Source organism: Littorina saxatilis, linkage group LG12 (assembly GCF_037325665.1).
Source record: "Littorina saxatilis isolate snail1 linkage group LG12, US_GU_Lsax_2.0, whole genome shotgun sequence".
NCBI classification, from domain to species: Eukaryota; Metazoa; Mollusca; class Gastropoda; order Littorinimorpha; family Littorinidae; genus Littorina; species Littorina saxatilis.
In genome coordinates this window covers 41,306,712-41,331,839 of record NC_090256.1, presented here as the reverse complement: position 1 = coordinate 41,331,839, position 25,128 = coordinate 41,306,712, and the positions used below count along the sequence as shown (strand labels likewise).

The following is a 25,128-nucleotide window of genomic DNA, read 5'->3' as shown; positions in this document are numbered from 1 at the left end:
ACCTTCTTTGTGCGTGTTAAAATGGCTGAACAAGGTGAAAGCGGTCACGGATTTATCATATTACAGTGGAACTGTCGCTCTATCAACTCTAACTTCTCTCAGCTATATAATTATATATCAAATCACTCTGCTGACATCTTAGTTATCCAGTCAGTCAAGAGAAAACGCTCCCTACTGCCTTCTATAGATGGTTTTGACTTCCCTCCCACAGTAGAGCAAAAGGGCTCAGGGCAACTCATTCAAACAGCTATTTATCTAAAGTCTTCCTTAAATTACAAACCCTTTGCACCTCTCATCCCTAGTTCAGAAAATCTCAGTACATGTGCTGTTGAAATCGAAATAAAAGGATCCAAAAACCTCAACATAGTTAACATATATTACCCCCACGGGTGTAATAAAAAAGGAACTACCGACTGGCTAAAATCCCTGGATCATGGCAGGGCACACTGGTGCGTGATGGGTGATTTTAATAATCACCACCCTCTGTGGGACTCTGCTAACCCTAGATACAAACATGCCAATAGCAACCTTGCTGACGTCATTTTGGAAACTGACTTTTGTATACTAAACGATGGCTCGGCAACCAGACTTCCAGACAGAGCTGACCATTCCCCGTCAGCAATCGATCTCTCCCTTTGCTCAAATGCCATAGTCACTGACATCGACTGGAACGTTTTCCCGGACGCCCTCGGCTCCGATCACTTACCCATTGTTCTTACCTTCCGCCACTTCGCCCCTAATCGCAATAACTCGGAGGTCAGAAAAAAGTACAATTACAAACAGGCAAATTGGGACAGCTTCCGTGCGGAGCTCGAGGGTGTCAGGGAGGAAACTCTCCTTACGGATGACATCGAAGCCTCTTACAATAACATACGTCAATGTATACTCACTGCTGCCAATAATCACATTCCGCTTAAATCAGTAAATCCTAACTGTAAGGCCAAAAGGAATGAGTGGTGGAATGCAGACTGTGATGAAGCCCTGGCAAACAAGCGATATCACATTAGGACATATCTCAGGCACTGCTCAGACGCTAACTTCACGAATATGAAGTCAGCTGAAATACAATTTAACCAGATCACCGCTGAGGCTAAACTTCAAAACTGGGAAAACTTTGTCCACAAAGAAACTAAAGATTACAAAGACTGTGGCAAAATCTGGAAGAAAATCCGCAGATTTAAATGTAGATACAGAACTAAAGAAAAGCCACTACTATCGGGTGATAAAATGACCACAACTGACTCTGAAAAGGCAAACCTATTAGCAGATACCTTTGCCAAAAATAGTCAATCAAAATCCCTAGATACTGAACGACTCAATTATAGGTTAGATCAGGAGAAGGGTTTCACATACCCCCCAGATGACAACCAGTTGCCTATAAACTGCATGTTTAAGGCAAAAGAAGTCCAAAACGCCATCTCTTCTGTGAAAGACCCAAAAAAATCCACAGGTTTAGACCCAATATCATATCACATGATAAAACATCTACCACCTAACTTTGTTAAGTTGCTCACTCAGTTTTTCAACCTATGCTGGTTAAAGGATACTATCCCCGCAGCGTGGTCAGACTCACAAGTAGTAGCAGTATTGAAGAGCGGAAAACCGGGCAATCTACCTGGCAGTTACCGCCCCATATCACTAACCCCCCACCTCAGCAAGATCTTTGAGCGTGTGGTGAACCAGAGGCTGGAGTTCCACCTCAATAAACACAATATCATTCCTACATGCCAGGCAGGTTTTAGGCAAGGTCGTTCGTGTGCGGACCACATTGTGCACGTCACTGAAAAAATCAAAAAGACCTTGGCACATAGTAATAATTCTCTTCTTGGAACCTTCTTTGATATTAAATCTGCGTACGACAGCGTCTGGCATGCTCGTCTACTCCTAAAACTCGGCAGAATCGGTGTCTCTGGCCACATGTACCAATTCATCAAAAACTTCATCAGCAATCGCAAGATGTCTGTCCGGGTGGGCTCTTCGGTGTCCGAAACCCATGCGCTGGACATGGGGGTTCCCCAGGGCAGTATCATCGCGCCAAACTTATTCAGCATCATGCTCTATGACATTACTTCTGTTAAGGTTGACGGTGCCAGTGTACTTCTGTATGCGGACGACCTCGCCTTAATAGACACTAATAGACCACGCCATAACAGAGTTACCAACACTGTTGACTTATCTTCTTACCAAACTAAAATCGACAACCTCTGTCAATATATGTACACCAACGGCTTCCAACTAGCCTCAAATAAAACAGTCTTTCTTGTTGTCTCCCGTAGACAACTGTACAGGAACTGCAGTATAAAGATAGGTTGTGATATTATCAAACCGAGCTCAGAAGTTAAGTTCCTCGGCGTTATCATCGATACCCGACTTAACTGGACCAGTCATATCGAACATCTGATCAATAAGGCCAACAAGGATCTTTATATCATACGCTACCTGGCGTCCCAATCCTGGGCCAGAGGGCGTAAGTGTGTCACAGAGGTAGTGCGGGCATTAATTCGCTCCCGCCTCCTTTACGGGTGCGAAGCTTATTTCGCGACGCGCCCGGCGCTCATGAAAAAACTGGCTATTATAGAGTGCAGGGCGCTCAAAATAGCTCTGGGACTCTCCCAACAAGCGAGTAAGAGTCGAGTCTACAGCGAGTGTGGGTGGCTGCCCCTTGTGGATGAGATAAAACTCCGTTCAGCTCAGTATGCTGTCAGAGCCCACGCGGTAGAGAACTCTGCCTGCGAGGTCCTGACTGACTTTTTTCCTCAGCACCAAAATTATGAGGCCAACACCAAACATAGCACTCAACTCTTGGCCAAAACGCTACCCTTATCCGACACAGTAAACCGCATTCTAGCCGATAGCGGGGTGAAGGTCAGTGAGCTGGCCAGGGTCCCCCCGCCCTCCTACCCGCCTTGGCTTGAGGAAACCCCTACTATCATATACGACAGTGAAGATAATACTACCAAAAAAGATAACCCCGTCTACCTAGCTACTGTTACAAAAGAAACCCTAAACTACAAATTCTCGGAGCATTTAAAAGTCTTTACTGACGGATCCAAATTTGCAGACGGCAGCGTTGGCTGCGCCTTTGTGATCCCAGATCTCAAAATCTCAAGGAAATATACTCTTAATAAAGACATCTCCATATTCTCAGCCGAGCTATTTGCCTTGCTCATGGCATGCACTTTTATAAATGACCTCCCAGTCACACCGCGTGCGGTAGTTTTCTGCTCTGACTCGCGCTCTTCATTACAAGCTCTGCATCGAAACACATCAAATCGGGCAGAGCTACAAAGAGAAATCCTCTTTATATGTCACCAGTTAATCTCATCCGGCACATCCGTATCATTTCTCTGGGTCCCCTCTCACGTAGGGGTCCGGGGAAATGAACTGGCGGATGTCGCTGCCAAAGAAGCGGCAGAATCTAGCCCAGCTAACACTAACATCGGCTACTCAGTAACCGAGTTCTACAGTAAAATCCGTAAACTCATTCGAAGTCAGTACGTAACATCTCTGTCCTATCAACCCATTGATATGAACGATCTACACCCCGATCTCCCAACAAACCTCCTCACTATCTTCAGACGCCTCCGTGCCGGCGGCTGCCACTTCCATATCTTTAACAAGTCCTGCCATTGTGGAGAACCCTATTCATTTCAACACATTTTCGCTCCATGCGCTACAAATAGAATTACCTTTAAAACCTTATATGACCATATGCAGCTCCATGGTCTGAGTCCCCAGGATTATCTGCGCAGTAGCAGTTCTCTAGGCTGGTCACACAGCTTGCTGCTGTGCCGACTGGTCAGGGACTCGGACATGGGGCTGTGGGTATAACTAAGCCCAGATTATCACATCAGCGTGTTTCAGTTTGAGGTCGAGTGGCTCCCGCCATCCCTCCTGATTCCAGCGACTACCTTCTAGACAACATATCCTCACCCAAGGCCCACTAGTCGCCAAACTGTACATATTGTTTTTATTACCACGGCCTTCGTGGCTTACATCTTAATCCTTTTATTTGTAAAAAGTTTTGAGATTTATTGTTCGTGTTCCTCTTACTTGCTCATCTATTTGGTTTTATTGGTGATCCTGAAAGGTTCCACTTTTTAACTCGATTTGAAAAAAAAAAAAATAATATTACAAGCCCGTTATTCAAGATATAGAATACAGACTTATAATTCTTACCAAGAAACATCTTAACTACTTTTCATTTTAACAAATTCCACAGAGCATTATCAACTCAACCCCACCCCCTGCCCTCCTCTCCTTATTTTTTGTTTCTTTCTTTCCTCTTTTTGAAAGCGGACAAACACTCAAGTCCTTAATGGCTCAAAACCGTAGGACTTTTAATATTAATTTTAACTAGAGATGACCACAAGGCGCCTTGACCAGGTGGCTTGCACTGAGTGCAGGCGGTCAAGTCATTCGAGGTCGGGTCAAGGTGCAGATCAGGTGTGGTCAACAGCTCTCCCACACCAATAGATAGAAACATCATTAAAAGGGAAGGGGTCTTAAATTGGAGAGAGAGAGAGAGAGAGGGGGGGGTGAAAAACGGGGTTCCACTGTACAGGCGGCGGAGCTTGGACGACAGCGGCAGAAAAGGGCAGGTGCCTAACAAAGCGGCAAACAGGTCGCCCCCCCTCCCCCTAAAACACTTATGATCTCCCCCATCTCCGGATCATCATGTCCTCTTCGCTGCCCCCAGACCCGCCCATTATCCCCGCTCTGTCCCTCCCTCCATTTCACCCGTCCCTAGCCACCCCCACTCCCCTAAAAAAACAAGAAGAAAAAAGAAAAGAAAGAAGAGCGTGAGCGCAAGTGGATGAAACATCATGACTGCCAATGAGAGTCTTTTTCTTCTAGCTATCCACACTTTTTTCAGTAAACGATGCTAAAACTAACCATGTGGTTCGTTGTTGATCAATTGATTATTTAATTATTTGTCTATTCATTCATTCTATTATTTACGTACTTGTCTATCTATTCATTTTGTTATTCATCAATCTATCTCAGTATTTGAACTAGAAAACCCGTCGCAACAGTCACATTCTTTCGACAGAGGGGTACAATCGATCAGCTGTGCATCACACACAACAGCTCATTTACACAACAAGGAAACCTCGTCTTTACAAATCACGGACACCCATCACACACAAAATCCTACAGGAAGAACGTTGTGAACCTCAACAACACACGTTCACACGATAGTGCATACGCTCATCGTACGCTCGACGTTGTGAAAACTGACACAGCGTAAAGCAAAGTGGAGTCTATAGCGAAGACATATCAGTCATTCACACGTACGTGAGGTGGACGGAGCGGGGGACAAGGTGTGAGAAATACGAGCTGCCAGCACTGGGACCCAGACGTCTGGGGCCCCTGACCTTATCCTTGTCAATGAGCAGTGTGCACTAGTAAGGATCGAAGAGGTCTGAACTGTCACGGGCACTGCTGAGTATATCGCCCACGTGTGGCTCAGCACATTCTGAATTTATGCTAACAAGACGGTAGATGGTGTGAGCGTTTTAGGCGGACGAGGTCCCTTGCAGTTTGAATCGTTTATTAAAGAGGATGAACGTCGCTTATTGTTAATTTCAATCCTTGTTATTCTCTCAAGTGCCAGGAGATTGGTTCCGCCGCATGCCTTTAGCTTACTCAAATGCACCTGTGATGTCGTATGCATTTATGACGCTTATTTCAGTCTCTTTGTTTCTCAAATTGTTTATTTAATGTCGAATCTATTCAACCCCCACAAGCTGTTTGTCACATATTTACAACTAGATGATTACCCGCTTCGCCGGGTACCGGCTTCGCCGGGAAGAAGTAGAGCCGAATACCAGGCTGCGCCTGGGACCCGGCTTTGCCGGGTGTACGCCGGCTTCGCCAGCGCACGAAGGAAAGGAGATAAACGCGCAAAACACTGGAGACCTTCTAAAAATAGTAACGTGCAGTGACCTTCTAAAAATAGTAACGTAGTAACGGGAATATGGATTGACGCCACACGGAGGAAGGGAGATGATCGCGGCTGAAAACACTGGAGAAGATAAGGAAGAGTTACTGGTAGTGGATCCAGACCAAAAAAACCAAAATCGGTTCAGCGCGCACAGCGCTGCGCGCTGAGAGCACGTGTTGAAATATCTCATCGACCAGGTTGTGTCCAGGGTGTACCTGAATATGATCACCAAATTTGAAACAGATCCATCGAGAACCTTGGCCGCGCATCGCGCACAGACACACAGACAGACACACAGACAGACACACAGACACACAGACACTAGTCGTATATATATATATATAGAAGTTGAAACAGTTTTACCAGTAGAAAACACATAACGGCACATTTTCAATCATCATGATCAATCATAGAAAAAATAAAGTAACATTCAGATCTCACGGTTTCATTTAAAAAACAATCAAATTGGCCCTTGATGGTGTCAAATAACCAAAGGGAAGTAAGCGCTCTTTATGCATACGACATGTGTAATGGAGTAAGCGAGAGTTATACGGAACCTTTCTCCTGGCACCTGAGAGATTTACAAGCATTGAAATGAACAAGCGACTTTCATGCCCGGTCCAAATGCTAATAGGACTACATTTCCTTGATGGTGTGTCAAGTACCGCAACGTTTTTGAGAATGCCTCACATAACAAACATTTGATGAGAACTTAAGAGTTTGAGTCACTGACCTAACTGAAGAAGAATGAATTAGAAGTCCGCCATGCAAGTGTATCTCATTTGCATACATTATAACTGACAAGAGGGCGGACGGAGGTAAAAAGGAAACACTAGTGCACCAGTTGCAGCTGCCTGGTGTAGGTGTGTGTGTGTGTGTGTGTGTGTGTGTGTGTGTGTGTGTGTGTGTGTGTGAGGAAGAGGGGGGGGGGTGTACGGGCCGTGTCGTTCACTTACTTACAACCGATTAAAACGCCAACTTCGTCAGGTATCGAGTTTCACATTTGCAATTCTAATAATGGCCTCAATCCTTGAGGAGTTAATCGCTGATCTACCGTGCACATCTACTCTAACCTGAAACAAGCACAACCACTATTATTAGGATTAACACCCCCACACATCCACACACACACACATAGACTCACATACACACGCACACACACACATAAAATAAACCAAAACTGATAAATTAACCTAAATTGAATTGAATGAATGTCCATATATCCAGCAGAACTGTCATCACAAAGCTATCCCCCCCCCAAAGCCACGTACCTCTCTTTTGGTCATACCTTAGTCTTCTAAAAATGGTTTAGCTGACCACCTTTTCGCAGTGTTCTCTCTATAAAAGCTTAGCCACACACAGGCCATTGTATTGTGCCAAGAGAAATACTACTTTATACCCTCATTCTTTGCGGAAAACTCGCACTTCACCTAAGAAGATCGATTCGACGCGTAACCTTAGTCTTCTTACATCTTTGAACTAATCGTATCCTTCGCTTTTAATCGGCGTTAAAAGCAGTTTATTGTCCGACCATCGAAGCTAAGCCAAGGCAGGTGCACATTAATCGCATCCATTCTTATTCACAAGTTACGTAACGTCATGCATCCTTGCCTCCGTCTTCCTCCTTGATAATATCGGTTCTCGTCCGTTGATCGAAGCCAATCAAAGCCAGGTCCGTCCCGTACACAATCGCGGGTCTGGATTTAAAGGACGGGGGTCCTCGCCGGGTTCCGGAAGCCCCCCCCCCCCCCACCCTTACCCAGCAATTTTATCTTTTTTTCTCAAGGAGACCCAAAATGCCCTATCCAAATGCTAAGTTCCCACAGCCACCCTGTCTGACTAGCCCCCGAAACACCGCCTTACTTTCGGAAGCCCCTCCCTCCCTCCCATACTATCTGTCACGTCAGGTAACCGATCATAATGTCCGTTAACCACCAAAGTACGCAGCGCTAACCCAATTATCTATCTACTGAACGGCCAGCTCTGTCCATCTGTTCTTCAACTCCCTACAGACCCGCGCTACGCGTGTTAAGACCTACGTGTGATGTTTGTATGGCTCGGGCGCGGTGGGATTCCGACGAGCTCGCCATGGGCGTTGACTACAAAAACTGCTGAATTCTGTTAGCACCTCGTTCAACCTCTGGGCCCATGAGGTCCTCCCTGTGAGGAATACACAGTGCGCCAACATCTGCGTCCGACCCTCTATGGACCTCGTGTCATACCGAGGCGAAGAAGCCTGAGGTCTGTTCTGCAATGCGGCGTGAATATCTAGTGTGGAGGCCGCGGTGAATGGAAATTCGTGTCCATTTAGCAAAATGCGTGTAGAGGAGATTTTAAAGAGCACACGTGTGGTGTGAAAAACAGGCCACGAAAAGAACGGAAATGCATACATTCAAGTGAAGCCTTCATTACAACAACAAAAAAACAAAACACCACACACACAAAACACCTGAAGTAAAGGGACATATGCATGGCCATTTTACGATCACTTCGTGTAACAAAGAAAAGGAAGGCAAAACAAGACACTGTGAACTGTAGGGCTAGGATGCACGCATAAACAAAAAGTGCCTCTGAACACACAGCCCCCCTCCCCCTTTTTTTCCCCCATTTGATTTCGTACCAACAACTTCCCCCCAGGCAAAAAATCTGTTGCCCACTGGTAAATACTGAGATACTGAGAGGAGGGAAGGCAGGAATCAAATGCTTGAAGCTGAACTGTCATTACCCTACACCCTGGCTACTTAGCCCCAAACAACCCTCTACTTCCCTTCAACCCTCTATTTTCCTTCTCCTTTCCTGGTCTGTCTCAGCTCTGTCTTTTCCAACGTCTTGCCCTCGGTCATTTTTGTCCGATCTTCTCTAATAACAGGTCAAGACCCGGGTCGCCGGTGGCCGGTCTTTTCTTGAGATCCCACGTCTTGTTTGGCCGCACTTGACGAGAAAGCCGACAAGAGCCCGTAACACGATACCCCCCTCTCAGCACATCCCCGAGTACGTCTTGGCTTTCAAATCTTCACCCACCTATTATTTTCCTTTTTCTCATCGGAGCTTTTTCCCGTTCTCACTTTTCAAACATGAATGTATTTTTGTTCTCTTTTTCTCGAAGGAGCATTGTCTTTTTTCTCTTTCTTTCTCTTTTTTTAAACATGAATGTAGTTTGTTTTTTTCGTTTTTCTCGAAGGATTATCGTCTTTCTTTTCCTTCTCAAGGCGTCAACTAAACCTGCGTCCTCCTCTCATTTTCGCCCTAATTCTTCAAGTGGCGGCAGAACGTACACTAGACTATAGGTGCGCGCGGGGTGTAGGGTTTCCGGCCAAGACACCATCTGCCGAGCAAAAGCGATCAGAAGAGGCACGTGAGCACAATCTGCTCTAAGTACTTGATTATGGACCCTGTAGGTATGGTGTGAGGTGCGAGTGGGACGTGCTCAGTCTGCCACTGTCATTAGGACATTTGTCACCGAGCGCCAACAATGGGAATCCTTATCTTCTGACAGCTGTCCTGCGCCTTTTTCTACCGGGTTTGTTTGCCCCAGATTCACTGTCTGTTATCTAGGGGATGGCTTGAGTCCTTTTGTGTCCCGATTTGGAAAGACATCGTGTTTTTTGTTGTTGTTTTTTGGGCCTTTTTTCTTTGTTGTGCGTGTGTGTGTGTGTGTGTGTGTGTGTGTGTGTGTGTGTGTGTGTGTGTGTGTGTGTGTGTGTGTTTTGTTTGTTTGTTTGTTTTTGATTTTGTTTGTCTGGTCTTGCAAATGCGACAAATGTGTATCTTTCTTTAGCGTTAGTCCTTTGTCTTGGTTTTTTTCTCGGGGGGTGGGGGAGGGGGGGGGGAGGGGGGGGGTCGCTCTTCATTGTCATCAAGTAAGTACTCAAGTTAATCCAAATCCGCCCCCGCTCAACTGTGACACACACACACACACACACACACACACACACATTCACAAAACGAAGAAAATTGTGCATTTGCCAGACAGAATGGGCTTGTGGTCTACGATCAGCTGAAACCTTTGATGCACGTGTCATGTCTCCTCGAGGTAAAAGAGAACGAAAAGAAACTGACACAATGTGCCCTTCTTCCCACTGGAACCTGGACACTGCGAATGGTGTTTGCTGGGCTAGGGGGAGACGTTAAGAGTCAACTGCAACGTTCGTGAAGAATCTCCGCACCCACGACACACTCCATCCCTTTTCCACCCTTTTGCCTCCCTTCCCCCACCCCCTCTCTTACGCCCCCCCCCCCCCCCCTCGACCCCTTCCCAAATCCCTACTCTGACAGACAGACACACGCACGCACACACACACACACATGGGGGAGAGACAAAAGAGAGAGAGAGACACAGACAGAGAAAGAGTCAGACACAGAGAGAGGGATAGACAGAGATGGAGGAAGAGAGAAACAGACAGACAGACAGAGAGAGGGGAAGGAAGCAGTGAAGAGAGAAAGTGAAGCGATCCCTGTCGTCTGCGTTGCATAATGTACTGTCCCCTGTCTCCCTGCTGTTTGAGTGTGAAGCTGATCCCTGTTTGTTTTCTGCATCTCGCCTGACCGCAGTGGACACAGCAAACCCGCCCCAGGGGTTGGAAGGGGGGAGGGGGGGGGACAAGGGGAGAGAGAATAAAAGGACTGGTCCATTGCAGCTCTGTGCATGTCTTTGGGGTCTGTCTGTCTGCTGGTCTGTCTGTCTCTCTCTCGGTCACTCACTCTCCCCTTCTCTCTCTCCTTCTCAGTGCCTCTCTCTCTCTCTCTTCTCTCTTCCCCCCCCCCCTCTCTCGCTCTCTCTTTCTCTTTGGATTAGGAGAAAACGGAGGAGGATGGGTGGGAGGTATGTATTGGGGCACTGCGACATTTTGCGAGGCTGACATCAGCGGTGATTATACTGGTACACATCCCAGCTGTTCAACGCTGGGATCGTGTTGTTGTGCTCTTTGCAACACATTTTATTCTCTCGTACTCCCTGCGTTTAAAAATCGAACGTCGCATTGGGGGAAAAGCACAGGAACTTCACTGTTGTTTAACTTGAGAACCAATGTGGCACGTAAAAGACCTCGGTCATTCTGCCATTAGTGCAGGCGGCTGATTACACCTAAACACGCACACACCTTGGTAGCGCGACTCTGTTGCTGCTAGCTTTCCACTGGGAGGAAGCGACCCAAATTTCCCAGCGATGGGACAATAAAGTTATGAAAATGAAATTGAAAAAAAATCAGTTTTCTTCCCTGCCTCAGCAACGTTGCTTACTTATCAAACTATTCCAAAGGCGAAAGTCCAGAATAGACTCATGAACGTCACGAGTCCCGTTTCATCTTTTAAATTCCGTCGAAGTCTTGGCCTCAGCACTGTTTTACCTACACCGCTGAAACAGCACAGACACGGGCCCTCTGGTATCATGAACACATCACAGACGTTTCAAACGTTCAATCGAGAGCGGGAACGCAAAATTAAGAAGAAGGACATGTGCTGAAATGCTGAAAACCTTTTAAATATTTAACTGGTTCTACCACGGATCTGAACACGATGCCAGCAGCCGGCATCCAAAACCTATAAACCTTGTCTGTACAGCCTCGCATACCATCTGCCCGATCGCGATGGTCGACTGAGCAAAGCTTTAACCCCTTCAATGAACGGATCTAGTCGTTCACATTTCTGACCTAGAGTGGCAACATTTTTAAAACCCGCCTCGCGGATTTACTTCAAGAAATCCCGTCTGAAAGACCGTTCTGGTATGTGAAAATTCACCGCAAAAACCGTACAATTAAAACTAAACCATTGACAGTTATACCCGTCCAATCTCCGTAAGAACACCCCCCCCCCCCCCCCCCCCCCTCTGTCCCGTCCGACTTGCCGGAAAGCACCCGATCGTGAAATATGGCAGAAATACCCCTTTTTAGGCAAAAGCCCGTGGACACCCTTGCTTACATAACGAGGCAAATCCGTCGCAGGCCAGGCGTCAGAACACAGTCGTTAGGGAGGGGTTGATAGCCTTTTGATACCCTTCATCTCTTTCATTCCACGATTTGCGGGCAGGTTTACCTTTCTTTCTTTCTTTCTTGATTTGGTGTTTAACGTCGTTTTCAACCACGAAGGTTATATCGCGACGGGCAGGTTTACCTAACACTGAGCGTTTTATACTGGTTTTATATCATTTCACTTCAGGCAAAGCAGCGTTGACTCATGCATCACCCACAGACTCTGAGAATGAGCAGATCTAAAGAAGCACATCAGTCTTTGTACATTTAAAAAAAAAGAAAGAAAATATGAATAATATTCTAAGGTGAGCAAGCGCTACGATCCTTTGGTTTTGTTTTACCTTTGCCATGCAGGACACGTAGGGCGTTTAATTTCTATCAATATCTTTACACAAGTGCTGTATATATATGTCACAGTGGAAATGAGAATCCAGTGAGATTCCGAATCGCACTAGTGGAGATTGGAATTCCAGTTTGCACTAGGGCAAACTAGAATTCTCATCTCCACTGGATATTTGTTAGTGAAGATTGGAATTCCAGTTTGCCCTAGTGCAAACGGGAATCCAGTTTCAGTGGAGATGGGAATTCCAGTTTTCACTAGGGGAAATAGGAATTGGGAGGAATTGGGGGAAATAATGTGTTCAAAGGTTTATAAGTGTTGTTAAAACCATTTCATCTTGAGTCACTCATGACTTTAAGGCTTACTCATTTCAGGTATTGAAATGCAGACATAATTTTTTGGGGGGAATTGATATAATCGAACAACACAGAGTAATTGCGCACAATAAGGTTTTATTATCAATATCATTAAATCATATCACAAAGTTAAAAGCTTATAAAAGATGAAGCATGAAAGGTAGGCCTATCTATGCTACATGCCTTCACACACACTCCCACACATATGCATGCACTCACGCACACATACAAACATGCCTTTTTTGCTTTTTCTCATTTCACTGGAAATCCATCAACAGTTCTTGAAAAATGTGCTTTCTGGGTGACATTTTGTACAGCAGTCTATGTTTGCTTTTTGGCAATTGCACCGTTTCGTTAGACAGTTGCCCTTGCATTTGCAGACTGTTCTCGAAGAGCAAGCGACAGACTTGGTGCTCCATCTCGTAGAAGACCGTGATGCTTGTATCAGAGTTATTTCTTTTAAATTGCTTGGTTCAACACTGTTAAGTTCCAGAAACTCTACAGAGCGCATGTCCACAAGTTCAACACCATCGAACCAGTTTACAATGATTACAGCAACGCTGAAGACTTTGAATTGTAATCTGTTTCCTGCAGTGGATCTGGATGTTAGTATTTTACAAGGCAGAAGGCGTGCATCAGTGTTTGTTCTGTCGGCTTGGTGGATTTTAATGCCAACTGTATCATCAATTGAGTACACCTTGTGCAGTTTTTGTACCTGCTTTTGATACCGGGAAGCTTGTCTCTTATTGTGCGCAATTACTCTGTGTTGTTCGATTATATTCAATTCAATAATATTTATTTTTATTTCTGCAGTTCAATACCTGCAATGAGTAAGCCTTAAAGTCATGAAATGGTTTTAACAACAATTGTACACCTTTGAACACATTATTTCCCCCAATTCCTATTTCCCCTAGTGAAAACTGGAATTCCCATCTCCACTAAAACTGGATTCCCGTTTGCACTAGGGCAAACTGGAATTCCAATCTCCACTAACAAATATCCAGTGGAGATGAGAATTCTAGCTTGCCCTAGTGCAAACTGGAATTCCAATCTCCACTAGTGCGATTCGGAATCTCACTGGATTCTCATTTCCACTGTGACATATATATATGAGAAATGGTGTGTCCATCGTAGCACTACTACTCTTGAAAACAAAGCAAAACAACAAATCGCCGTTGACCGCGACGACAACCACGGCACACTAACGCTTTCTGTTTTAAGATTCTACTCAACAACAGCTGAACCTAACCCCAGGCTATCAGTCATCTAAACCACAGGGAATGACCATCTACCGTACAACTAAGAAAGCAGCAACAGACCCTAGACAGAAGGAACGCACAAAAGACACGGACGGGGGGAAACATTTAGTCTCCAAGCCCAGGCCATGAAATCAAGCCAGCCAGAGCAACAAAAGCCAGGACTGAATGACGGCTCCACAGGTGGATTCTCTCGGGGATTCCACCAAGGGTCAAGCAAGAGGGGGTCAAGTCATTGTCCATCCAAAAAGGCTTTTCTTTGCAACGGAAAGACTTCCCAGGCCGGAACGGGTCAGGCAGATGACAATAGAAAAATGACCTGGACAATACGAAAGTGACCCGAACACTCGTCAACAGCGCAAAACAGGGTCACGATACGGTTGTAACAGTACTGGACTGGACTTTCCGCACGCAAAAATGATAGGTTATTGGAACGTGTAATTGTTGACAAAACAAAACGTTACATTTACAGTACGTCGACCCTCGCCGGTTTGCAAGCGAGATTCATCGAAGAGATAAGTTCATTATGTGTACCATGTGTTTCTTTCTTTATTTGGTGTTTAACGTCGTTTTCAACCACGAAGGTTATATCGCGACGGGGAAAGGGGGGAGATGGGATAGAGCCACTTGTCAATTGTTTCTTGTTCACAAAAGCACTAATCAAAAATTTGCTCCAGGGGCTTGCAACGTAGTACAATGTATTACCTTACTGGGAGAATGCAAGTTTCCAGTACAAAGGACTTAACATTTCTTACACACTGCTTGACTAAAATCTTTACAAACATTGACTATATTCTATACAAGAAACACTTAACAAGGGTAAAAGGAGAAACAGAATCCGTTAGTCGCCTCTTACGACATGCTGGGGAGCATCGGGTAAATTCTTCCCCCTAACCCGCGGGGGGTACCATGTGTTTGTCTCTCTACTTACAATACAACTGGGTCGACGTGCTGTAAAACTAAATGTCACGTTTTCAATTTATTGTCAATAATTAAACGTTCCAATAACCTACAATTCTTGTTCTTTATATCTGATGTACGTTTCTCAGTATCACAACGACGTTAGTTAATCCCCTTGTAACATAAGAAACAGAAGCAGGTGCAGGCCACTTTTCACAAGCCTTGAACAATGGGGAACAAAAGCTGTTTTAATCAAAACATCCTGGTCACAGTTGACTGATGTTACAACAGCGTGAGGTGATATTTCAACACCAATGAATGAAGCATTGGCAACAGAAACTATAACTGGCTTAGCACTGATACATAATACCTGCTACAACTTAATGGCGAAGCTTCACAGTACAAACCGGATCACTTTTAAAAGCTTGGTTGTCATTCATAAAAGGCGAGTGTTCAGTGTTTTTAAAGGTAGATATTTCTGAGAAAACAAACCTCATCATATTGGCTGTTGGAGATAAGTGAAAGGTTAGGTATGATTATAGCAAAACAGTATGCAGCTAAAATAATCAAGAGAGAGAGAGAGAGAGGGGGAGGGACACGGAGAGAGAAAGGAAATGGAAGAGAAGAGACAGACAAACAGACAGAGAATGAGAGAGAATGAGAGAGAGGGAGAGAGAGAAAAAAAGAAAGAGGGAGAGAGAGGGAGAGAGAGAGAAAAAGAAAGAGGGAGAGAGAGGGATTGAGGGATTGCGAGAGAGAGAGAGAGAGAGAGAGAGAGAGAGAGAGAGAAAGAGAGAGAGAGACAGAGACAGACAGACAGACAGACAGACAGACGGACGGACGGACGGACGGACAGACAGAGAGAGAGAGGGGAGAGAGAGGGGAGAGAGAGACAGAGAGAGACAGACAGACAGACAGACAGACTGACAGACGGGGAGACAGAAAGACAGAGAGAGAGAGAGAAACAGAGAGAGATAGAGAGAGACACGAACAGACAGACAGAAAGAGAGTAGAAACTAAAAAGTTCATCTTCAACGATTGACACAAAAATTATACCCGTCCTATAGCGAGGAGGAAGCGAAATAAGTGAACTAGGGCAAGCAAGCAAGCAAACACACACACACACACACACACACAGATCCCGGCGGGAAAGCCCACTATTTGCATACTGATTACAGGTAGCTGACAGTATGATTGGAGGTAGCTCGGTACAGAAACCCGCCCCTACTATCTCTTCATATCAACTCGGCCTTTTCTCGCGTCAACACACGGCCAAAGCATAATTTAGCAAACGGATCGTAACGTGATGACAAAGGTGTGCCCCCCTCTTATCTAGACTCTGGGTGACAAGTACATTCCAATACTCGGACTGAGCGCAGGGATATACTTATACGTACTGAAAGGATAACCGTATGCTAAAGTAAAAGAAATCATTTTAAAAGAAAATGGATCAACTGTGATATACCACTTGCAACAAAAAAAAGAGGTCAGAACATGGTCTGTTATTTAGTGGGTCATTCCTGTTCAAGTGTCAAAATACAAGGTACATACAAAAATTAACAGATGTAACTGCCCAATGACCCCCAAACCAAGGACACCAACAAGAACGGAATTCAGAACTGAAGTCTTGGTAAGAGCAACAAAGGAAGGGTATGATGGGAAAACAAGCAAGAATTGTGCTACGTATGGATTCCCCCCAAAAGAATTGTGCTGCGTATAGCCGTAATTAAAACAAAACAAACAAATAAAATAAAACAAAAACTAAATGAACTCTTGCAAACAGTTTAAGTGGACTATTCCAGAGACGCCTATACCTCAAAAAGCACGCCCGACTTTGATAGCTAAGCCGTGAAGTTAATGTATGTCTTTGTTCAAGTGAGCACTCGCAAGTGAAAGGTTAATTGATGGCTTTGTTGAAGTAAGCGTTTGCTGGTGAAAGGGGGTTAAAATGTACGCCTCTCAGTTTAATTGGGTCTTGTGTTCAAGTAGGTATAGCATTTACAAGCGTATCCATTCTAGAACAAAAGGGACAGAAACGCCTCCTCATTTTTTTTCCACCTCTGAAATAGTATCCTATTTCAGGTGTCTGAATTAGGCAACTCTTTGATCTCAAAAAAGGCAAAAATGAAGGAAGCTTTGTCTAAGTAAAGCACTGTCGACGTCAATCCGCAAGTTTGTAAAATACATTTTTGGTAGAAGTTTTCCATTTAAAAACACGTGTGTGTGTGTGTGTGTGTGTGTGTGTGTGTGTGTGTGTGTGTGTGTGTGTGTGTGTGTGTGTTTAAAGGCTGCATCGCAGAGGACTTGCAAAAAATATCAAACGAATTCAAAGAATTGTTTTTAAAAATATTTCAAATAGTCAACAGCACTTGCCCGCCTACAAATGCCTTGACGATGTAATCACAGGGATGGGCAGTTGCGTCCCTTATCTAACAGGTTTGCCTCCCTTATCTTTGAAGTTGGAGCGAGTTTCGTCAAAACATGTGCAGACATACTTCTCTGCGACCCTTATTTGCATACAATGCACACACAGACAGAAACACTACGAAAACGATTCACACAAAAACAATGACAAAACAAGCCTACAAGCAAGCAAGCGCCAATACGCACGCACGCACGCACACACACACACACACACACACACACACACACACACACACTGTGACACACACACACACACACACACACACACACACACACACCGACACGGTTTATATTTCCAAAAGACAGCCCTGATCTTTGACATGCTATCTGCCTGAGAAGTGCAAACATCACACTTTTCGTTCTTAACAACAACAAGAAGTAACTTTAAAACAACTTTAAAACAATCCTTTCACAGAAAGCCAAGTTGATACTCTCCAAACACAAAAACGCATATTGTGTTAAACGTCGAAGATAAAACACATCTTATCGGGTGGATTAGAATGTGCGACTTCTCAAATTTGATGTTGCAAAGGTGTGATCGGCAAACAAACACGACGTTTTAGACAGCATTGCACGCAGAGATAAAACAATTCACCGAGCAAATCAAACACCTGAACAAACAGGAGCTACAACGAGCAAACATGATTTTCTGTTTATGTTATTTTTTTTAATAGGATTTGTTTCGTCTTATTCACGTGATATAATAAAAGCACCAAAAACTAATCTGCAATCAAGAAAAAACGAAAAAACAAAACTTCGCTTGTTTGTTTGATTATACCCTCACAAAACGCGCTTGATTCTATTCTTATCTCAAAATCTCAAGCGACACACGACAGGTAGATTTTCAACGAGACGTTTTTTGACGTCTAGTCGTTCGGTCAGATGGTTGTTTGACGAACATTTGCATATCATATTATATTTACCACCAAATTAGTCCATTTGTTTAATTTGTTGAAACGTGTTTGCAATTTGTTTAGGAAAAGAAAAAATGTAATGTTTCCGGTTTCCCGAACGACCCTTTCACGCTAGAACGTTTAAACGACGTCATCGGAACAAACTTTGTGTGTGTGCCTCAATCGAAATTCGTCAGTTCTTTATACTCGTCCAGAATCTCTGCGAACTATGATTTTTTATTTAATTTTCCTGAACCATTTGCACACACAAACAACATACAAGACAAACAAATCCAAGATTACGGGAACCATAAAAAAGACACAAAAAATACGACGGGATAGGTCAGGGGAGGAGGAAGTTGTTTGTGGCGACAATACCTTCCATCGTACCTGTGGCACACCACGCGGGTTTTAGCACCACGCAATAGCACAGCATACAACTTTATTCACTACAACTACGCTGCCCCCCCCCCCCCCCCCCCCACAACACACACACACACCTTTACACACCAACCCCCTGCGTTCCCTCTTCCAATAATCTTCAAGACCGAGAGTAAACAAAGACTCGCGCGCGCGCGCACACACACACGCGCGGCCCAGACTGACGCACGCACGGACGCGCCGGTGCGCGCACACACACACACAAACACACATACACGCACACCCGCATTCCCACTTTTCATTCCTTGCAGGCCAAGCGTTGAGCCACACGCGTCACCCATCAATGGAGCACTGTGCATAAAAACCCTTTAGAATGTGTTTCCTTGCAGGCGAGACGCGGGGAGAAAGAAAGTAAGAAAGTAGGACAAAGCATGAGGGGATATGGCCGCGTGCAGGCTTGGTAAACAGCAGGGCCAATGAAAAACGACGACAGCGGCTGCATAATTATCATATATTCAGCTTTAATGCTGCAAAATCGTGCTGCCTTTACCGCCATTTTATAAGGTGTACGCTTTACTCTCTCTATGGGAACAACACTGTGAGTGTGCGCACGTTTGCGAGTGTGTTTGTGTGTGCGTGTGTGCACGTGTGTGAAGAGAGAGATTTACCTTTGTTAAGATCCAGACGATTTGCAAACTTGTCTAAATACCCAATGTACAACCAATCAAAAAGACGTACATGCATGCACGTGTAAAGCTAACAATCACATACGACACTGATGATCATATTTTAACAAACAAGGTACAACAAGGTTTCCAAGAGATGTAAAGTTGTCTGTTTCTTTAACGTCTCCAATTTGTATACCCTAAAAGTCTCGTCAGTCCTATTTCATTAGTTCAGAAGAAACAAACAGCAACAAAAACAACAAAAGAAAACTCAAGTCCCTCACCAAACGACAGTCATTCGACAGCGTAATTTGACGCTGATTAGCAGCTCTAACACATAAGTAGTCTTGAAAGTAACAAAGGTACTCGAAGAACCGCAAAAAGTAACACTTTAACGTCACTCTGTCACAGTCGCTTTACCGTCACTGCTTGCAACAAGCAAGTGCTCGTCACGTCTCTGCCTAACCAGGCAATAAAACGCTTCCCCCAGTACTCTTTTTACCCGTGCGATCGTGGATTTTAATGGCATTCATTCACATGTCCAATGATGTATTGTGAAGGCGGATTTCCTTTGCTTTATTCCGACTTGCTGGCCTTGGAACTAAGTCTGTCAAGTTCCTAACTAGGCGGCTGGCGAGCTATAAAAATCGAAACAGCGACAACAGAAGGATCGGAAAGGGGACAGTGAATAGAAAGGCTTGCAAATCTCACACGAGTCAAGCCCTTGCTAGTTGTTCAAAGGCAAGCGTAAACTATTTCTCTGATTATGTCTTGCACCGAGCATGGAAAGCCGTCTACTATGTGATCAGGCTGAGCTTGATAAAATGTAATAATACAGTAATGATTTCATCGTGTCATCTACTTTTAATACTGTTCTGAAGATGCGGTCAGAAGAAAACAGATATGTGGTCGAACGTTTTAATCACATAAACAAATACAGTGTAATGTTTTGTTCCCACGCCTATGTCCTTTCCTTTTTGTTCTCCTTCGACCCCATCCCCTCCCCTCTCTTTCTCCCCTCCCCCCCCCCCCCCCCCCCCCGTCTCTCTCTCTCTCTCTCTCTCTTTGCTTTCTCAAGTCATCAAGGTCGTACCTAATGATAATATTGGCATCTCGGGTACAATTCAACAGACCTTGACACCTTTGTGATACGGTTTAGCCTACCCGTAACAGGTTGGAGGAAGTATTGTTCGCGACCAGACGCAAAATTCATTTTTCGTGTATAAGCGCCTTATTAAGACCCCAAGTGGCTGCGAGAACTGAGAAGTGTATTACTTTTGGTACACAAGATTAACACGTTAATTCTGTTTTTCCTCTCCTAGTCACAGTTGCCTGAAGGGAACAGCAGACTGCATTGTTAAAGCAGGACTGACAAAAAACGAGTAGTACCTCTCATAAACTCTCTTGAAGGAGCTAAAAGCTGAATAATACTATAACAGCTAACACAGACGTCTGTATTTGCAGGCTTTAATGATTCGGATCAGTATAGGAGGGTTGCGGTCGGTCGTGAACTGGTAACGGTGGTGGGGGTTATGGTGGTAGTGGTGGTGGTGGTTGTTTGTGATGTCGTTGTTCATGATACAAAAAACTTAGCTATGCCAGCTCTAATACACCTCAAATATTAAACAAAACACAAATACATTCAAAAACAAAGAAGGTCCGTTTACGTAGGCAAGACTGATTGAGTTGTTTTATTTTAACAGCAATCGAATTTTGTACTAACTAGTTAGTTAGCCCCAAACCGTGAATGTTTTTGTTCAGTTACGCACAGAGAAACTCCCCACATCACCCCCTGTTCTAAGACTTTTTTCTCAAGATTTTTTCTTTAGGCCTAAAAATAAATAGGTGTGGTTACGGTAACCCGACCTACCCTATTTTTAGGGGCCGACCCTATAACTTTTTATTACATTTGTCACAAAAAAAAAGAAAAAAAAAGAAAACGAGTGCAGAAAACGCAATGAAAGCGAAATCGCCCGAGTCGCACACTTATTTCCCTGTCAAGTAGGTTTAATTTGTACACATTAGAAAAAAAAGTTTAAAAAAAAAAGTGATTGCCTACCTTCCTACCCTATTTTTTTTGGCTATGTTACCGTAACCACACCTATTTTTTTTGGGGGGCCTTATCAAATATGTATGTTATTGTTCCTGCATTTTAAGACTCCCTCCATTTCAGGACCTGATTTTCACAGATTTTTTTGCCAGACTGAAAAGTGTTGTGTACCACTGTATAATTCATATGTTAAAAATCATGACTAAGATATATATATGATTGACCAAAGCCCATCCCAGCGAGCTATTCCGGTCACAGCCAGAGTAATCACGACGCACAGACATTCTGACGTTCTTTTATCTCAAGTTTAGTTGTATACATTTTTTTTTAACAGCGCTCTTAGTGAGGACACTGTGTCTTAATGTACATGATTATATACTTCAAGATTAAATTTTAGTGTACGACATTATACGCTCGTACGTAGACCCAGCATAAGGCGGCAGATCTTTGATGATAGGACCCCTTGGACACAAGTTGTGATTGTTTTATCTCATTGAGTAAGTTACAACAGGGCAGACTGTCGCTATCAGTAATGACAGAACACATGTAATACGATATCCAATGGCACCAAATGAAGGTTGTCTTGTAAAACCAATACTCGTCTTTTTAAGTGGTTCGTCACAGTGCTAAAAGGAACATATCTCACAATACGCTCCACAAAAGCTATTTAACTATTTTCTGTGATTGTGTGTGTGTGTGTGTGTGTGTGTGTGTGTGTGTGTGTGTGTGTGTGTGTGTGTGTGTGTGTGTGTGTGTGTGTGTGTGTGTGTTGGGGGTGCGTGCGAGCGTTTGTGCGTGTGTGTATATATGCGCGAACAAACGCACGTGTGTACGTGTGGCAGCAACTACTGACGCATCAAACTGTTTAAAAGATATGTTCGGTGTACAGGCTCTCGCTCGACTACCCTATCCGCTCTTCAAGTGTGTGTTTGTCAGCGTGTACCGTGAGTGTATGTATGTGTCAGTCAATACGTGTGTGTTTGTCAGGGTGTACCGTGCGTGTATGTGTGTGTCAGTCAACACTCACCAGGCCAGGCGCAGCGCTGCAGCTCCCCCTCAGGAGCAAACATCCGAGGAGGACAAGCAGACGACACAACCGCTCTCCGCTCATCCTTGTAGACTTTTAGCTTTTAGATGTGTGTGGACACAAGCTCACATTCCGTCCAACATCATAGTGCTTCCTCCTATCTGGTCACTGCTCTGTCGCTCACTCACTCACGGTAAGTGTGAGGACGTCAAGTTATCACACAAATGTCTTGTCATGCCAGGTATGTCACTGCGCTATTTCCCGCCTTTTGGCGACTCACGGGAGTTGTAAAGTGCACTCTATGAACAAACTGCACGTATTGTTTGTCCTTTTCTCTCCCTCTCTCTCGCCTCTCCCCTCTCTGTCCCTTTCCCGGCAGTGACAAGCTGGTTGTGTAACGACAAAACGCAGACAGACGTGGAATTTTATCCGCGCGTCTGCCAACTGGCTTTCACCCGCAACTGGACTAGCACGCTTATCGCGTACACCCTCACTACTTAATTCTGTGTCGACCTAAAACTTCTCATTCCTTCTCGTCTTTTACTTTCGTTCATGAAATCTCTAAGTTCACTGAAAAAAATAGTTCACTTTTTGTCGTGGCAAGCGACGAAAAACAAGTCCAGGTAACCGCCCCTTTGTAGTCACTGACCTCACAAGAGATATGTGTGCACTAAAGCACAGCGGTCTTATGACAGCTTACAGATCAAATATTGCGACTTTACTGACTTCCACAAAGTCTTGAAATTTCTGACCTATCGAAGGTGCCGTTTTTGAACTGACGATTCTCTCAAAGGGACTAAACACGATTTATTGCAGATTATCTCCTCTTCAAGCGGCAAAGCAGCAAAGCATTGGTAGCCCTTGTTTTGTTGAACCTCAGCGGCTAGCTTTGTTGGAAGATGGACGCGGAAGATGAACGCAATATAAACTATAGTCCAGCGTCAGTGATAAACAAAACACTTTAACACTTCACTGTAACTCTTTGTCACCGCTGAAAAGCTTGTCAGTCGTGTAGAACGGCAACAGTCTGTCAGACCTTTCCACGCGACCTAAAACATCGCCGCTTCAGCGGCGTGGCTGATGTCTGATAAGGGTGTCCCCGATTTATGCAAGGCCGAACAGTCGACTTTTTACATCAGTCAAGCGCTTGTCCTCCTCGCCAGGTTAGTGTTCCAAGTTGTGGCGGCTTTCAAACAGGTGTTGCACGATGCGAAGTGAAAACGCGTGCACAACTCGATCTCTCCTTTCCAAAACAGCATGCAAAGAATGATATGCAGAAACGTTAAATGTCACAAGTCAGTTTAGCACACGAAGGGTTGCTGTCGTAGTATAGTCAGTAGTAAAATGGCTCCACAACCGGAGTCTAAAGCAGCCGGCAAGCAAGTCACATTTATGCACACGCCCCTCCACCTCAGCTCACGTTGTGAGAATAATAACACGCGGGGCCAGGGACTGGTTTTATATCTCAGGAGAGAAAAACCCGCGTGGCGAAAGACTGGAAGGCAGTTGCGGCTGGCGGGCCCCTTTACGCCTTCAGTTCTGTCCCCCGAGCCCCTAAAAAAGGGTCCCCACTCTTTTTTCCCGACTCAGTGACCTGCACGCGAAAGCGGTGCGTCGTCCTAGCTTGAATCAATGGGAAGAGCGATACGACAAAGACTTAGCTCTACGGATGTCTTGTGCCACATTGCTCGGTACCTGCCTCCTAGCCAATCACTGCACGAGTGCTGCCACAGGGGGCGTGGCTAGATGAGCAGAGATTTGCGGCATACGTTTTGAATGGCTTGCCGTGTGCCAGATCGGTTGATTGAAGGTTGTTGAAGTGTGAAGCAAGCTCGGCTAAACTGACATACATGTACCAAACAGCATTTAGCCTCCAAGGTAGACCCCTACTACCCGCACCTTCCCGTTTGCCGTCTGTCGCCTATTTGTGGGGCTTTCATAGCACTTTCCACCCTCATACGTCCCAAAATAAGTCAACACTCTGTCCATTTCTCAGTCAAAGAAGTAGAATTATTGCAGTGACAGGCATATTTATTGTTCGAGGTAAATATCAGTATGTATAGTTCTGAGTGCAGAAGTTTTCGCTGATTGTTTTGATTTGAAAAAAAAGAAATAAGATTTAAAAATCAAAACAAAGAGAAATCGGCCCTTTCAATGTAGACAACAACAGTAAATAAGCGTTATGCAGAACCTCTCTCAGTCCTTGCACAAGAGAGAATATTAAGAAGCATTCGAATGAAAGAACGACTTTCATCCTCACCTTTTCTTTGCCTACATAACTTTTTTCTCACGTAAATAACTGACCAAGAGTCACGTTGAAAAAATTACTGCAAATCACTTCAACTGCGTCTATCACTTTTGACACTTGCTTGAAATTGGTTATTTGAACAAACTTCGTGTAATTTGTGCTGTCATGCCTACCCGAGCAGTAATTCCACTCGACTTGGAAGCCATGAGCACCTAAATTTGACACTGACTGAATTGAAAAGTACTTGACAAAAAATCAAACACACTTTAGACTTGAAAATCCAAGTTTCGAAGTGTTTCGCTTGCAAACAAAGCAATGACTGTTGGGGTCTTAAAATCACGAAAAGAGACGAAGAAAGAAAGTTTTAACAAAATAAAAAGAAAGAGAGAGAAGACAGAGACACGCAATAAGTACATTTGTCTAAGGTGAAATCGTCGACTAACAAACAAACAAAGAAAAAATCAAAAGAAACAAACACAAAACACACAAACAAACACACAAACAAACAAGCAAACAAACAAAGAGAAGTTGCCTGCTTACTGTCATCAATTTGACACAAAGACGACAGAATTATCACAACTTCATGGAATCGACTGGTGGGAGTCTATTTGATAAACACTTGATTACTGTCAAGGGGATGCGTCGCGTACAGAGAATTAACCGCGTGGTAAGAGA

General features: G+C 44.4%; 1 protein-coding gene across 1 annotated transcript in view; it reads right to left on the bottom strand.

The window, feature by feature from the left end:
- LOC138981957 (uncharacterized) overlaps nt 1-23,813 on the bottom strand; it is a 36,745-nt gene extending 12,932 nt beyond the window's left edge. Inside the window, exon 1 of the mRNA XM_070355140.1 lies at nt 22,206-23,813. Within this exon, the coding sequence (XP_070211241.1) occupies nt 22,206-22,289 (84 nt within the window). The 5' untranslated portion in view covers nt 22,290-23,813. The remainder of the gene's footprint in view (nt 1-22,205) is intronic.
- Between the last annotated feature and the right edge of the window lie 1,315 nt (nt 23,814-25,128).